Source organism: Leopardus geoffroyi, chromosome D3 (assembly GCF_018350155.1).
Source record: "Leopardus geoffroyi isolate Oge1 chromosome D3, O.geoffroyi_Oge1_pat1.0, whole genome shotgun sequence".
NCBI lineage: Eukaryota > Metazoa > Chordata > Mammalia > Carnivora > Felidae > Leopardus > Leopardus geoffroyi.
In genome coordinates this window covers 697,428-711,289 of record NC_059339.1, presented here as the reverse complement: position 1 = coordinate 711,289, position 13,862 = coordinate 697,428, and the positions used below count along the sequence as shown (strand labels likewise).

At 65.7% G+C, this 13,862-nt stretch overlaps 1 protein-coding gene across 10 annotated transcripts in view; it reads left to right on the top strand.

The window, feature by feature from the left end:
• The window catches only part of FBRSL1 (fibrosin like 1), a 79,319-nt gene extending 68,133 nt beyond the window's left edge, over positions 1 to 11,186 (top strand). For 2 of the 10 annotated variants that reach the window (XM_045457790.1, XM_045457787.1), the window contains 14 exons: positions 191 to 506; positions 598 to 818; positions 1,517 to 1,585; positions 1,756 to 1,970; positions 2,735 to 2,785; positions 2,979 to 3,074; positions 3,588 to 3,656; positions 3,825 to 3,854; positions 4,063 to 4,134; positions 5,037 to 5,169; positions 7,183 to 7,260; positions 7,464 to 7,547; positions 7,804 to 8,008; positions 8,884 to 11,186. In XM_045457790.1, coding sequence (XP_045313746.1) covers positions 191 to 506; positions 598 to 818; positions 1,517 to 1,585; positions 1,756 to 1,970; positions 2,735 to 2,785; positions 2,979 to 3,074; positions 3,588 to 3,656; positions 3,825 to 3,854; positions 4,063 to 4,134; positions 5,037 to 5,169; positions 7,183 to 7,260; positions 7,464 to 7,547; positions 7,804 to 8,008; positions 8,884 to 9,850 — 2,606 coding nt within the window. In that variant the 3' untranslated portion in view covers positions 9,851 to 11,186. Of the gene's footprint in view, positions 1 to 190; positions 507 to 597; positions 819 to 1,516; positions 1,681 to 1,755; positions 1,971 to 2,734; positions 2,786 to 2,978; positions 3,075 to 3,587; positions 3,657 to 3,824; positions 3,855 to 4,062; positions 4,135 to 5,036; positions 5,170 to 7,182; positions 7,261 to 7,463; positions 7,548 to 7,803; positions 8,009 to 8,883 lie in introns of all 10 variants that reach the window. The other 8 variants (XR_006707520.1, XM_045457789.1, XM_045457788.1 and 5 more) reach the window with 8 other exon arrangements.
• Positions 11,187 to 13,862: the final 2,676 nt, after the last annotated feature.

Genomic DNA, 13,862 nt, shown 5'->3' with positions numbered 1-13,862 from the left:
AGCTCTGCTGGGGCCGATCCTGTGCTGCCCTTCGTCTCCCTTCTGTGAAGTGGGGTCGTGAGGCCCGCGCAGGGATCATCCGCTGCGGGCCCTCTGCGCGGGCAGCCCTCCTCCTCCCCAGCCCCGCGCGCTGGGGCGAGGGCAGGACCTCGCCGCGTGGGCCCAGCTCACTCCGCCCTCTCTCCCGCAGGCCCCGCGCTGGGCGAGGAGGCCGAGGCCAAGGCGCCGCCCAAGGTCTCAGGTCTGGAGCGCAGCCGTGAGCTGAGCGCGGAGCCGCCGCCCTTCCTGCCTGCCGTGCGCAGCCCCGCACCCCCCGCCGGCCCCGCGCCGGACGCCCCGGCCAGCCCGCCGGTCAAGAAGGAAGCCCCCGCCCTGCCCCGCCTCACCCCGCAGCCGCCGCCAGCGCCCCCGCAGCCCCGCGCCCCGCTCCCGACGCACGTGCCTCTGCCCCTGGGCGCCTTCGCGGGCCCCGGCCAGGCCGCGCACAACGGCCTGCACAGCCTCAGGTGGGCGGGGTCGGGGGCGGGCCGGGGGGCGGGGCCGCGCGGCCCCCCGCGCGCGCGCGCTTGCGCAGCCACTGAGCCCTCGTCCCCGCAGCAGGAGCAGCAGCGCCAGCAGCAGCGCCAGCCTCGGGCTCGCGAAGCACGCGTCCCTGTCGCCTCTCGGGCCGGGCCCCCACCTGTCTACCTCACACTTGGCGCTCCGCTCGCAGGCCCAGCACCAGCACCACGCGGCGGCCATGTTCGCCGCCCCCCCGACACTGCCCCCGCCCCCGGCGCTGCCGGCCAACAGCCTGGTCATCCCAGGACACCCTGCCGGTAGGTGCTGGCTGGGGCCGGGGTCGCTGTCCCCCTCCACTCTGATCCTGGCCTCTGGGCAGGTGGGGAGGCCTCGCCCCGGGAAACGGGTGCCGTCTCCTGAGGCCCCACCCCGCACCTGCTGAAGGACCCCATGGACAGATGGCAGGGCTCTGGGCCCCGCAGGCTGCCTTTCCCAAGGGGGCCCCCACCGCCCAGTACAGACGCGGCGTCCTGCTGCACCTGGGTCGTGCACGCGGCCACACCGGAGCCCCCGGCTCCGCCCCGAGCCCTGGCCAGGCCCGGTCAAGGGGAGGGGCGCCTGGAGCCGCTCCACTGCCAATAGAGACTTCCAGGACCTGCTCGTCCCTCGTGTGGCAGGGTCTGTGGGGGGCGTGTAGAGCGCGTCCTGGAGTAGGAGGGTCTCCAGGTGAACCGCGGCCGTCCGGCCTCTCTCTCCCCGTTTGGTTCTGGCAGGGCGCCCCTTCAAGGCCGAACCTTGGGTCATTGAAGACTTCTTTTCCCATGGGTCTTGTTTCCAAGTTCTTTTTATGATTCTGAGCGGCCCAACTCAGGTCTGGGGCAGCTCCGTGCCCTGGAATGGGACCAGGATGCTGGGCTGGGGGGTGGGGGTGGGGGTGGGGGCGGCGGGGCAGGGCTCCCCTGTGGCCGGCTCTGGGGGCCCCCCGGCGGCTCACGGTGTTCTTTCTTGCCTTTAGATGCCAGCCTGTTGATCTCATTCAGCCAGCCAATCATGTATTGCCAGCCTCATTCGGGGATTCTGATTGGTACTTGGTCACAGGCACCTCTCTTACCTCCACCCTGGGGCCCGCACCTAGCGAGCGGCCACCACGGCTTGGCCTGCCGAAACCGGGAGTGCCAGGTGACTATCCGCCTCGCCCCGCCGGGAGCCCGCGGCCGACGTGCCTCTCCGTCTCTCTCTCTTTTTCTCTTGTAGATCACGAGCTGCTCAGGCAAGAGCTGAACGCGCGTTTTCTGGTCCAGAGCGCTGAGCGGCCCGGCGCCCCCCTGGGCCCGGGGGCTCTGCTGCGGGCGGAGTTCCACCAGCACCAACACACACACCAGCACACACACCAGCACCAACACACATTTGCCCCCTTCCCCGCGGGGCTGCCCCCGACGCCGCTCCTGCAGCCCGCCGCACCCCCGCCGGTGCGTAGGCCCTCCACCCCCCGCGCGCGCGGGCGGTCGGGCGGGCGGGGGCGGCCCAGGCGGCGGGACACACAGCAGGCACACGCAGACGCTCTCCGCACGCACGCAGGCCGACGCCGGCCCTTGCCGTCCGTCTGTCCTTCTGGCCCCTCCCTCTGGCCCCCCTCTGGGTGACGTCTTGTCATGAGGTTCCCTGTCCTGGGCTTGGGCGGGTGCCCCACATCCACACAGGTGACTGGCCTTGGGGCCAGTTGTGCCCACACAGGGTCTGCAAGTCTCCAGAGACTGAGGGCTGAGGGGCCGGGGAACCAGGATGCCCTCCCGTGGCGCCTGGGGCTTCCTCTCTTGAGCCAGCTGCTGTGTGGGGCAGAGTCTACCCCCACCAGGCTTTGCTGGGGGCCTGGGGGCATCTCACTGCTTGACCACTGGCCCTGCCCCCCCCCCCCCCACCGACCCCCATCATGGCTGCAGCACTTCCTGGGCCTCAGGAATAGATTCAGACTGTCCAGACCGGCCAGTTTGCAACTCCCACGGTGGGACCGTGCCCCTTACTTAGATCCACCCAGTTTGAGAACCTGAGCCCAAGAGGCCAGTTCAAGGCCGTTGGAAATGCCCTCAGGGAGACAGCTGGCCGCAGACTACCAGCTGCAGGAGGCAGGACAGCCATCCGGGCCACTGCCTGGCCAACGGGGGCGCGGGTGCTGGGCCCCGTGGAGGGTGTGGGCAGGCTCGGGAGGCCTCACGTCCACCTCTTTCCCTTCCAGTTTGACAAATACGCGCCCAAGCTGGACAGCCCCTACTTCCGACATTCCAACGTGAGTGTCCTTCGTGGTCGCTGCACTGGTCCATGGGCTGGAGGGGGCGGGTGAAGGGTGGAGCCACGCCTACCCAGAGGCCTCGTCAGGGCACCTTCTGCCGGGTGCAGGGGGGGCCGGGCCCCACAGCCCCCACCCGGGATGTGCGTGCTGCTAGCGGGGCCCCCGGAACGCTCCCCTCTTTCTCTTGCAGTTTTTCCCATCCTTGTCTTCTGCCATCCCCGGACTGCCCACCCTGCTCCCACACCCAGGCCCCTTTGGGTCCCTACAGGGTGCTTTTCAGCCCAAGGTACCAGCTGCTCCTGGGGTGGGACAGGGTTCAGGGCACAGCGGGAGGCCCCTAGTGTGGGGGTGAGCCAGCGTTCCGGGTGGGATGCGTCTGTGCAGCCCCGCGGCGGGACCCCCGGTCTAGACGGCAGCAGGGTGGGGCACCAGGGGACGGCGGGAGCCATGCTTCATGCATGCTTACTCCTCAGCTGGGCATGCTCAAGGTCAGGGTGAGGAGGACCGGGGCAGAGGTGAGGTCGTGTGGGGTGGCCGCTACGGGGCTGTCTGTGCCACAGGAAGCCCTGGGCAGGACTGGGCCGGCTTCTCTGACCCTCCCTGAGGCCGGGCTGTTTCAGCCCCCCAACCCAGGCATGGCTGTGTCGGGATCCCCTTCCCACCTTTGCAGAAGCCCTTGGGCTGAGGATGTCGGAACCCAGGCCTCCCCTTGTGGGGTGGGGGGGGGGGGGGCAGTGTGGAAGGTGGACTTGGGCACCTGGGGTCTGCAGCTGTCTCACACCCCGTTCTCTCCCTTCAGACTTCAAACCCAATCGAGGTAACGGGTCGAGCCAGTGCTGTTCACACCCTCCTCCAGAAAGCCCCCGGGGTAGGTGCGACAGTGCCCGACCCTCCCTGCGGTCACCCCAGCCGGCCCAGTGCCCCTCTCTGGGGGAGGGGGTGGCTGCTGTGGGGCATGTCCATCCCCCACCGCCAGCCCTGGGACCCGGCCACCCCCAGAGCCTGGACCTAACTCTTTGTTCTCTCTCAACGGTAGGTGTCTGACCCGTACCGGACGGCAGTCAGGGTGAGTGTGTGGCACACATCTGCGTGGACGTGCACGCCTCCTTGGGAGGAAGGGGTCTCGGGGAGGCTCGCAGCTGGGGAGGATCCTGGGTTCCGCCTGGATGGCCACAGGGGTGCCTGTGCCGGCAGGACTCTGGGGGCGGGGGGGGGGGGCGCAGGGTGAAGAGGTCCCCGCTGTGCGGCTGAGTGTGTGGCCCGCCCCGTCACAGAAACCCGGCAAGTGGTGTGCCATGCACGTGCAGATCGCCTGGCAGATCTATCGCCATCAGCAGAAGATGAAGGTGAGCGCCAGGGCGTCCCTGACGCGCCCTTGTCTGGCTGGGGACCACGCAGGAGGACCCCAGGCTGCGGTTAGGGAGGGGTGGGTGGTGCCAGCTGGGGGACCCGCCCCCACCCAGACCGGGGCTGGGGGGCAGCCAAGGGCCTCGCCCCATCCCCACCCCGCCTCCACACATCTCTGGTCACACACGCCACCTCCATGCACGGCTTTCAAATACCATCACGTCCCGGGGGCTACGAGAAGTCGGCAGGGGCTTGGGCTTGCCACGAGATGCTGGGTGCTGCCCTCCGCAGGTGTCCTGGCGCAACCCTGGGGGCAGGGAAGGGGCGGGGCAGCCTCCACACGCAGCAGCACTGTGGGGGTGCCCCTGCCTGGGCTGGGGTTCCCACCCCCGTCACACCGAGCGTGCCCCTGCTGCCCCGATGGGGAGCCGGAGGCTGGCAGGGCCGCAGGGGCTGCGGGACCACAGCGGGACCAGGAAGCGCTCACCCGGCCCCCGTGCCTGGTGTGGCCTTCAGCGCTGAGGCGCGGGCTTTCTCGTTTTGTTTCACTTAGATAAATTTAAATGTTACTAGTGATGCCAAGTTCAGTCACGGGGGAGCTTTTAAGCATATTTAAAACAACGTAGGTACGTTTCAGCTCAGCTTTGCAAAATCTTAACCCAGGTAAAGTATTTCCAACGAAAAGGCAACATCCAAATCGAGATCTGCTTTAGCGTAAAACACACAGCTTCCAAAGAGCAGTTCACGAAACACGTCCTGCGCCCGGCACGCGTTGTCACGGCCGCACTCCGTGCTGAGTCACGAGGCCTCACTGGGACCGGTGCCCAGGTAGCGTCACACGCTTGGTGGTGGTCAGGGGCTGACCAGGCCACAGGCCCAGCGCACGCTCTGTCCCTTTCAGCAGGTGCAGCTGGAGCCCCACAAGCTGGAGGTGGGCGCCAAGCTGGACTTGTCCAGCAGACCCCCCGCCCCGGGCGTGTTTGCCGGATTGCAGTACCCACAGGAGCTGGCCCGGCCCCTCTTCTCCGGCTCGGGTAAGGCGCCCCGTCCAGAGCACGAGGAAAGGGGGTGTCCGGCGGGCAGGGGCGTTTTTGCCTGTTCCCTCTGGCCAGTCTTGGAGCAGGACCCCTCTAGACGCTTCGGCAGCATTTGTTTTCGTCACGCTGCAAGTCTGCCCCAGCCTGCCGTCCGGCGGTCTCTGCCGCTTGCCCCGGCTCTCCCTCGTCCCTGCTGAGGCCGGGAGGGCCCGGGGTCCTCCCGGCACCCAGACCGCCCCTCCCCCAGCCCCACCTTCCTCTCAGGAAGGGCTCCCGCCTTCCTCAGGACGGCAGGACCCTGCCCCGAGAATTCCCGCATCCGCCCTGCACTGGCCTGCTGTGCTGGGGCCCCAGGAGCACCCCTAGGTTCGAGGGTCACGAGGAGCCCTTCCACCTCAGTAGAAGTCACCCCCACAGCTAGCACGTGTCACAGGGGAGGGACGCAGCACGTGGGCGAAGGGGAGAGGCATGTGGGGCGAGATCAGTGGAAGCCAGGCGCAGGGCTCGCTGTCCTATGGGGTCCCGGGACAACACGTGCTTCACAGGGGAGCTCACGGACCCAGAGCCCAGGGTGTTTGTGGGCACCTTGGCCCGCACACACCCAAACCACACTCCCAGGAGGGCGGTCCTCCGTGTGAACCAGTGTGTGCACGAGTGAGCGAGGTTCAGGAGGGACTCCTGTCCGAGAAAGGAGAGAAACCTCCCTCCTGAGACCTGAGCTCCCGGCCTCACGAGCAGGCCTTTCCCAGGTCGTCTGCCTCGGCCCAGGCTGTGTGCGCTCCCATGCGGTTCTCGTGCCTCCTCAGGGACGGGCAGCCAGTCCAGAGAGCCCGCCCTGAACACCCTCCTCCACCCCCCCCACCCCCCATCTTCACGCAGGCCCACCTCCACCCGCAGCCAGGTCGCACGGACACGCGTGGACAGTGAGGGTGGGCCTGTCAGCAGGCTGGGTGGATGGGCGCGGCAGGGTCCCCCGGGCTGGCCGCACAACCATGGTGGCTCATCTTGGCCCCTGGCTCCAATGCACTGTGTTCTGCAGACCCCGTCTGGGCTTCAGTCCCTGGAGCCCCCGGGACGTGAGCTGGGTGTGCTCAGGAGCCTGGGCTCCCCATTCGGCCCCGCCGCAGCCCTGCTGTGCGGTCCACTCGCCCAGGACACGCCCCCCACAAGGGGCGCTGTCCCAAGGCTATGGCTGGGGGATTCCCTCTCTGCCTCTGCCCTCCCCCCGCCCCCCGCCAAACAGCATGAGCTGGAAGCCTGCCCCTTGACTTGTTGGCCTTTTCTCGCTGCCTGTGCTCTTTCCAGGCGACGGTTCACCCCCACGCTGGTGTTCGTCTTCGTTAGCACCGGGCCGGCCACTTCTCGTTTCCTGATTTCCTGTTTGATTTCTTTGGCCCGGGGGTCATTCAGGACTGGGTTTAGCTTTCTCGTGGGGGAGCTCCGTGCCTGCGGCAGCCCAGCAAAAACATAAACACTCCCTTGTGGGGGTCTCCCAAGATGGGGGACGCCGGAGAGACCCGTGGCCTCATCACTGGTCTTCGCCAGAAACCCACCCTCGAGAAAGAGGCCGTGTGTCCCACACTAGCGGCAAGGCCGGGCCCCTTGACCCAGTGCCCCTTCTCGGGGCCCGCGCCCCACTTGCTGCCCTTGGGGTGGGGTCAGGGGGTCTCAGGAGAGCCAGGGCAGGGCAGACACCTGTGGGCTGTGGCTGGGGACCCCACGGGAGGAGCTGCTGTCTTCAGCCGTGACACCGGCCGCTGTGCACCAGATCACTTGCGTGGCTACGATGACACATTAGCTTCTAGTTGGAGGTTCCCGTCTGCGTTTTCAGGGGCAGCCTGGAAGGCTCTCTGTGCCCCTTTCCCCGGGGGCTCCACTGCCACCTGCCCCCTTCGGCGTGCTTCCGGTGGGAGGTGTGGACATCCCCAGAGGAAGCTGGGGTGGCCCCGCCTTGGGAACGAGCCACAAACGGGCCCCGGTACATCAGGCTTCCACCACCCCGCCCCACAGGTGCAGCCCACCCCACCACCAACCCATTCGGACCCTCGGCCCATCCCGGCAGCTTCCTGAGCTCTGGTCACCTGACGGGTAGGTGCTCTCGGGTCCCTGAAGTCAGCCTGGGTCTTTGCAGACCTCAGGGCTGGGGCAGGGGATGTCGGTGGGTGGGGAGGTGACCCTCAGATTGTACAGGTAGCAGTTGCTGGAGTCACAGCACAGGCCCTGGTGCACATGAGTCACATGGGAGCTCTGGCATGAGCCACACAGAAGCCTGAGCCCCGCTGTCCCCACAGACCCCTTCGGCAGGTCAGGCACCTTCGGGGGCCTGGGGAGCCTGGGCAGCAACGCCTTCGGAGGCCTGGGGAGCCACGCACTGAGTGAGTGACCCCCGTGCTTGCTTCCCGGTCACTTGCGTGCACGCGCCAGAGCTCCCCCTGGGTTTGGGCCACACCCTGACCCCCGGCCGACTGGTCCCCTCTGGCTGCCCCCCGGGGTACACCTTCAGCACGTGGGAATGGAGTGCTTCCCCCCCCCCCAGCAGCCCTGAGGTTCCACGGGGTGTCCTGGGCAGGGATGGGGCCCCTCGGGCAGAGGTGCAGTGCTATCCCGGCCTCATACCCCGCCCCCCTCCAGCTCAGGGCAGCGGCATCTTCGCCCCCAAGGAGAGCTCCGCACTGCACGGCCTGCCCAGCCCCCACGAGGCCTGGAACCGGCTGCACCGGGCGCCTCCCTCCTTCCCCACACCGCCCCCATGGCCTAAGCCTGTGGACCCCGATCGGGTCTCAGCCCTGACCAACCATGACCGGGAGCCAGACAAGGGCAGGGAGGAGCGGGAGCGGTGAGTGGCACCCAGCCGGCTCCTGTGGCCTCCTGCCGGCTTTGCAGGGCCCTGCCCTGATGACCCCCCTCGCTGCACCCTCAGGGCTGGGCAAGGCCAGGGGAGAGCCCCAGATGGGGCAGGATGTGGGCAGGGGCCATCCAGAGGGGGGAGGGTCCACCCCTGGAAGGAGCAGCCGGGACACTTGGCTTGTTGACCACAGTAGGCCCTCTGCAGGGAGCTCGGGTTAGCAGGGCCACGGAACCACCTGCATCTTCCGGGTGGGGGCCGGTCTGGGAGGAGCACCCATGGGGGAATCCTCTGGCGGGGAGGATGCCCCTGGGCAGCAGGACTAGGCTGGGGTCCTAGTCCAGAGTCAGCAGCAGAGTCTGGAATCTGAGGGTTTTTGAGCTGTGGCCGGCTGGCCGAGGGGACAAGAGCAGAGAAGCGTCCGCAGCCAAGGCCACATTTCATACACCAGTCCTGAGAGCCATGACCTCTTCCCTGTCCCTGGACGCGGCCTCGTGAAGGAGAACTAGGGTCAGCCATGGCCAAGACGGGACTCCAGGGTCCTACCCTTCCAGTGATTTTGGTTGGGCCCCACTTCCTCACTGAGGGTCTACCTGCGGGCCTAGCGGCCTGGGTGTGCGGGAAGGGCTCTGCAAAGCTGGCTTCCCAGCAGTTTATGGAGGGGAGGGAGGCGTGGGGTGTTGGGGGTCCTTCGGGAGGGTGTGGGTTTGTTACCATGTGTTGACAGGGTGCTAAAGGGACCTCCCACCCCCACACACTCACCCCGAGGGATCTTGAGGCCCTAGAGGGTGGGAACTTGGGAGCAAACAGCTTGAAAGCGCCTCCTGGGCGGAGCCTGAGTGAGGTGTCTGTCTCCTCACTCCCAGGGACCTCCTGGAGAAGACGCGCCTGCTGAGCCGGGCCTCGCCCGCAGCTCCCGTGGGCTACCCGGTCAGCAGCTTCCTGCTCCGCGGCCAGGGCGAGCCGTGCCGGCCCGGGGTCCCTGCCGAGCGCGAGGCCGAGCCCCGCGTCAAGGAGAGCCGCTCACCGGCCAGGGAGGACGGCGCCAAGCCGGCCGCGCGCCCGCCGTCTCCCTACAGCAAGGCGGCCCTGGGCGACAGCCTGCGCCTGGCCGGCCTCCTGGGCCGAGAGCCGGGGAAGCCGCCCGAGGCGCCGGCCGAGCGGCCCCCGGGCGACGTGAAAGTCAAGGAGGAACGCAGGGAAGACGGCGACGCGCCCGAGCCCCCCGGGGCCGGCCCGCACCCCGCGCCCGAGCGCCTGCGCGCCGCCCCCGCGCCCCTGCAGCTCGGCCCCGGCCCCGCGGGCCGCGAGCGCCTGGGCTTCGCGTGGGAGCCCCTGCGCGACGCCTACCGCGGCCTGGAGCTGCCCCGGCGCGCCCTGCCCGCCGCCGCCGCCGCCGCCCCCGCCCCGGCCCCGACCGCCCTGTTCGAGCCCCCCGAGCGCCCCTACCGCGACCGCGAGCCGCACGACTACAGCCCCGAGCGCCTGCGGGAGGCGCGCCGCGAGGAGCTGGAGCGCGCGCGGGCCGCGCACCTGGGCGCCGCCCCGCACCTGCCCGACGGCGCCGCGCTGCTGCCCGCGCTGGGCGCCCTGCACTACCCGCGCCTCGGGCCCGCCGCCGCCGCCGCGCTGCACAACGGGCTCCTGGCGCGGACCCCGCCCGCCGCTGCCGCCGCCGCGCTCGGCGCGCCGCCCCCGCTGGTGGCCGCGGGCGGGCCCCCCACGCCCCCGGGGCCGCCGCCGCGGAGCAGGACTACGCCGCTGGGCGGCCACGGGCCCGAGGCGCGCGACTACTCCCCGTCCCGCAACCCCCAGGAGGTGGAGGCGCGGTAGTCCCCGCGGGACCCCGCGCCGCCTGTACAGAGACCCTCCCACAAATGCACTGCTGTAAACTTTTCTACGTGGACGTTTCTAGAACCTAAGCACAGCGCCGTCAGTCCTGGGGTGACACTCGCTTTCCGCTCGAAGCCCGCGGAGTCGGGGAGTCTCATCCACAGCCTTGCTGGGGGTGAGCTTTCGTTTTCCGAGCTTGAGGTTAGGCCACTGGAAGAGAATTCGAGTTTGTACATCTTTTCCCACAGGTGAGAAGCGTTTTTAATAGATTTGTATTTTTTTCAATTTTGTGCTCTTTAGACACTTAAAACAAGAAACTTTTGCTTTTTTACCTTCAGTTCGGATTTGCGATGTAAAGGCCTCAGATCCCTCTCTAGAGCCCCAGGATCTTGTCTTATTTATGGAGAAAACACGGTCATTTTGTCCAGCACACTGTGAGGCCCCCCACTCAGGGCCGGCCCTGGCCCTCCCTTGGTACTGGGAACCGAAGTTACAGATATATATTAAGATAATAATAATAATGTACAAAACTTTTTTTGCCTTATTATGCAGAAGCGTAAGAGGATTTTTTTCGGTTTTTAAAAAAAATGAAATATGTAAATAGTCTGTTAATATAAATATATGGCGTTATTAAATTCTTAACCTGGGTAGACTTTATAAAAAGTTTCTAGAAACCTCTCTGGTTATTTGTTTAACACGGTCACAAAAAAAAAACCCTCGCTGTCGGTTGGAAACGCGCGCAAGTTTAACTGCAGCACCGACCCTTCAACTATGCAAGCGCTCTGAGGTGGGGCTGGGCCGCCGTCCGGGGAACGAGGCTCGGAGCGGCCACGCCGGCCTCCCCGGCCCCCAGCCCCGGGGCCCTGCCCTCCCTGGGACTGGCCGGCTCTGGCCGCAGGACACTTCTGTGGGTCCTGGTTTCGCTTGCGCAGCGTTTTCGGAATCTGTACCTGACAAGCAGACTTTTGGGAGTGAAGAGTAAAGGTTCATCACAAAACGAAACGGTAGCTGGTGTTTTCTCTCCTGTGCAAAGGCCGTCAGCAAACGTTTCTCAGCGTGGCCCTGCCCCGACCGAGGCCTTGGCACGATTTCCTTTTGCTTTCGGGTCTGCTTTCATAACCTCTCGAACGCCGCCTCGCCCTGCCCTCAGCGCCCTTTTCTGTTCCCCGGAGGCCACGTGTGTGTCCGCCGCACCTTTGAGCCTTGTCGGTTCGACGTCCGCAGCCGTTTGCTCCGTTCTGCACTGTCAACCCGTTTCCACTGTGGACTGTGGTTGCTTTAAACATTCAGTTCTCGTGTCAATCAATGAAGATAAATACAGTCTTGATTTCGGTCACGAGGTGGTTGGGTGTTTTGTGTGGCACTGGCGAAGGTAGGGGGTCTTTGCCGGGTGCGTTGGGCGGAGTCCCGGGGTTGCCAGTCACCCCTGCCTAGGGGCGGAGCGCCTCGCGGGCTTCTAGACCTTCCCATCTCCGGCTTCACCTGGACTCGCGCCCCCAGGGCCGCTCCTGCTGTGGGATGCCCTCCCGGCCTTTGCCTGGGACCTGTCCCTTGTCCCGTCCCGCCCCTTCTGCCTGCTCAGTCTTCTCTGCGCACCGGGTGGCGGCTCACCTCCGTGGCGGGCCGGCCTTGTTCCCGCTGCCCCAGCACCATTCAGAGCCGGGCGACCCTTCTGTGGAGAAATGAGGGCTCAGGGAGGGAGGGGGCAGAGGCAGAACTGGCCACCTCCACCCCCTGGGGGAGAAGGGCAGGGGGCCATTTCCCCTGCTCTGTCCATGGTCCGGAAGTGGGGGCCCCGACGGAGCCCCCTGAGTGGATTTGCCTGTTAGGTGAGCAGCCAGGACCGGAAGTGCCCTGAGCCTAAGAGCCGCCCCCCCCCCCCCATGGAGAGTCGGGGGTGCCTCGTACGGAGCCCGCTGTGCCCAGCGGCCCGGGCTAAACCACACCGCCGCCAAGGCCGAGCAGCGCAGTGAGAAGATGCACCGGGCGGCCGGCCCCCGGGGCTCTGGGGACGTACTCATGGGTGGGTCTGAGCAGAGATGCATTTCAGGCTCTTCCCTTGACTAGGACCACCTGCGGGTCCAGGGACGGCCCGTAAATGCAGCATTTGCGTGAGAAGCCAAAACACAGTCTGCACTGAACCGTAGGGTGAGGGGAGTAGGCCGGTGCTCACCCCGTCCCAGGTAAGGTCCCCTGGTGGAATGGCACCCGCGGGAGAGAGTTGGTATCTGCACCGGGGCAGGATGTAACAGCCCTGAGGGATGTCATCGTCAGGGGGTCACTTTCTCTAACGGTGTGTTATCCTTGAGGAGGGTGACTCATGATGGAGCAAAATCCATAGTGAGGTTCTGCTCCCTGGGGAGCACTCTGGTGAAGCATCCCCCTGGGAGTGTGGTGGGTACTTCCTGGGAGCACTCTGTTGAAGCACCCCCTGGGAGCACTGTGGTGGGTACCTCCTGGGAGCATTCTGATTGAAGCACCCCCCCGGGGAGCACTGTGGTGGGTACTTCCTGGGAGCACTCTGATGAAGCACCCCCCGGGAGCACTGTGGTGGGTACCTCCTGGGAACACTCTGGTGAAGCATCCCATTGGGAGCACTCTGGTGGGCACCTCTTGGGGAGCACTCTGGTGAGGCATCCCCCTGGAGCACTGGTGGGTGCTTCCTGGGAGCACTCTGGTGAAGCATCCCCCTGGGAGCACTGTGGTGGGTACCTCCTGGGAGCACTCTGATGAAGCACCCCCCGGGAGCACTGTGGTGGGTACCTCCTGGGAACACTCTGGTGAAGCATCCCATTGGGAGCACTCTGGTGGGCACCTCTTGGGGAGCACTCTGGTGAGGCATCCCCCTGGAGCACTGGTGGGTACTTCCTGGGAGCACTCTGATGAAGCACCCCCCGGGAGCACTGGTGGGTACTTCCTGGGAGCACTCTGGTGAAACATCCCCCTGGGAGCACTGTGGTGGGTACCCCCCGGGAGCACTGGTGGGTACTTCCTGGGAGCACTCTGACGAAGCATCTCCCTGGGAGCACTGTGGTGGGTACCTCCTGGGAGCACTCTGGTGAAGCATCCCCCTGGGAGCACTGTGGTGGGTACCTCCTGGGAGCACTCTGATGAAGCACCCCCCGGGAGCACTGGTGGGTACTTCCTGGGAGCACTCTGGTGAAGCATCCCCCTGGGAGCACTGTGGTGGGTACCTCCTGGGAACACTCTGATGAAGCACCCCCCGGGAGCACTGGTGGGTACTTCCTGGGAGCATTCTGACGAAGCACCCCCTGGGAACACTCTGGTGAAGCATCCCCCTGGGAGCACTGTGGTGGGTACTTCCTGGCGAGCACTCTGATGAAGCATCCCATTGGGAGCACTCTGGTGGGTACCTCCTGGGGGAGCACTCCCCACCAAAGGCCGTAATCCTTTGAGTGACCCACAAGGGACTGTCCTCTGTAACGCAGCACCAGACTCCAGGGACCCAGGGTCCACACTGGAGCATCACTCCCTAGGAAGTGTGTTTAAAATAAAAATAAATGTTTTCAGATAAACATTCTCTCTAAGAGTTAAAAGAGTTTATAAAATTTGTGAAATCTCCGAGAAGGTAAAACAAAAAGACAGTGAGTTGAAAAATTGAGGAAAAATAAGACAGAGGCTTTCCCGGGATGCCCATCCCCGACTCTTAGAATGTTCAGGAAAAAAGGCCTAACGACTTGGGGCATTTAAAAGAAGTGGTAGGAAGAACACCCCAGCCAAATGCCAGTCAAGAATAAAGGCATCTTCAGACATGCTGTTTATTCCCGTGCCTTTTCTTTGGAAGCTACTAGAGGAAAACTCAGGTGGGAGAAAGGCCGTAAACCGACAGAAAGGCCGCAGGTCAGGAGGGCAGCAGGGGGGAGACCCAGGATGACATCTGCATGGCAGGTGCGGGAGCACTCTGGCCCGGACGGTCTTGGGGGAACCTGCGTGCCGCGAGCACTTCGTCCTCCTTGCTGGCCCTTCTCCGCGTGAACTCTAGGGTTAGCTT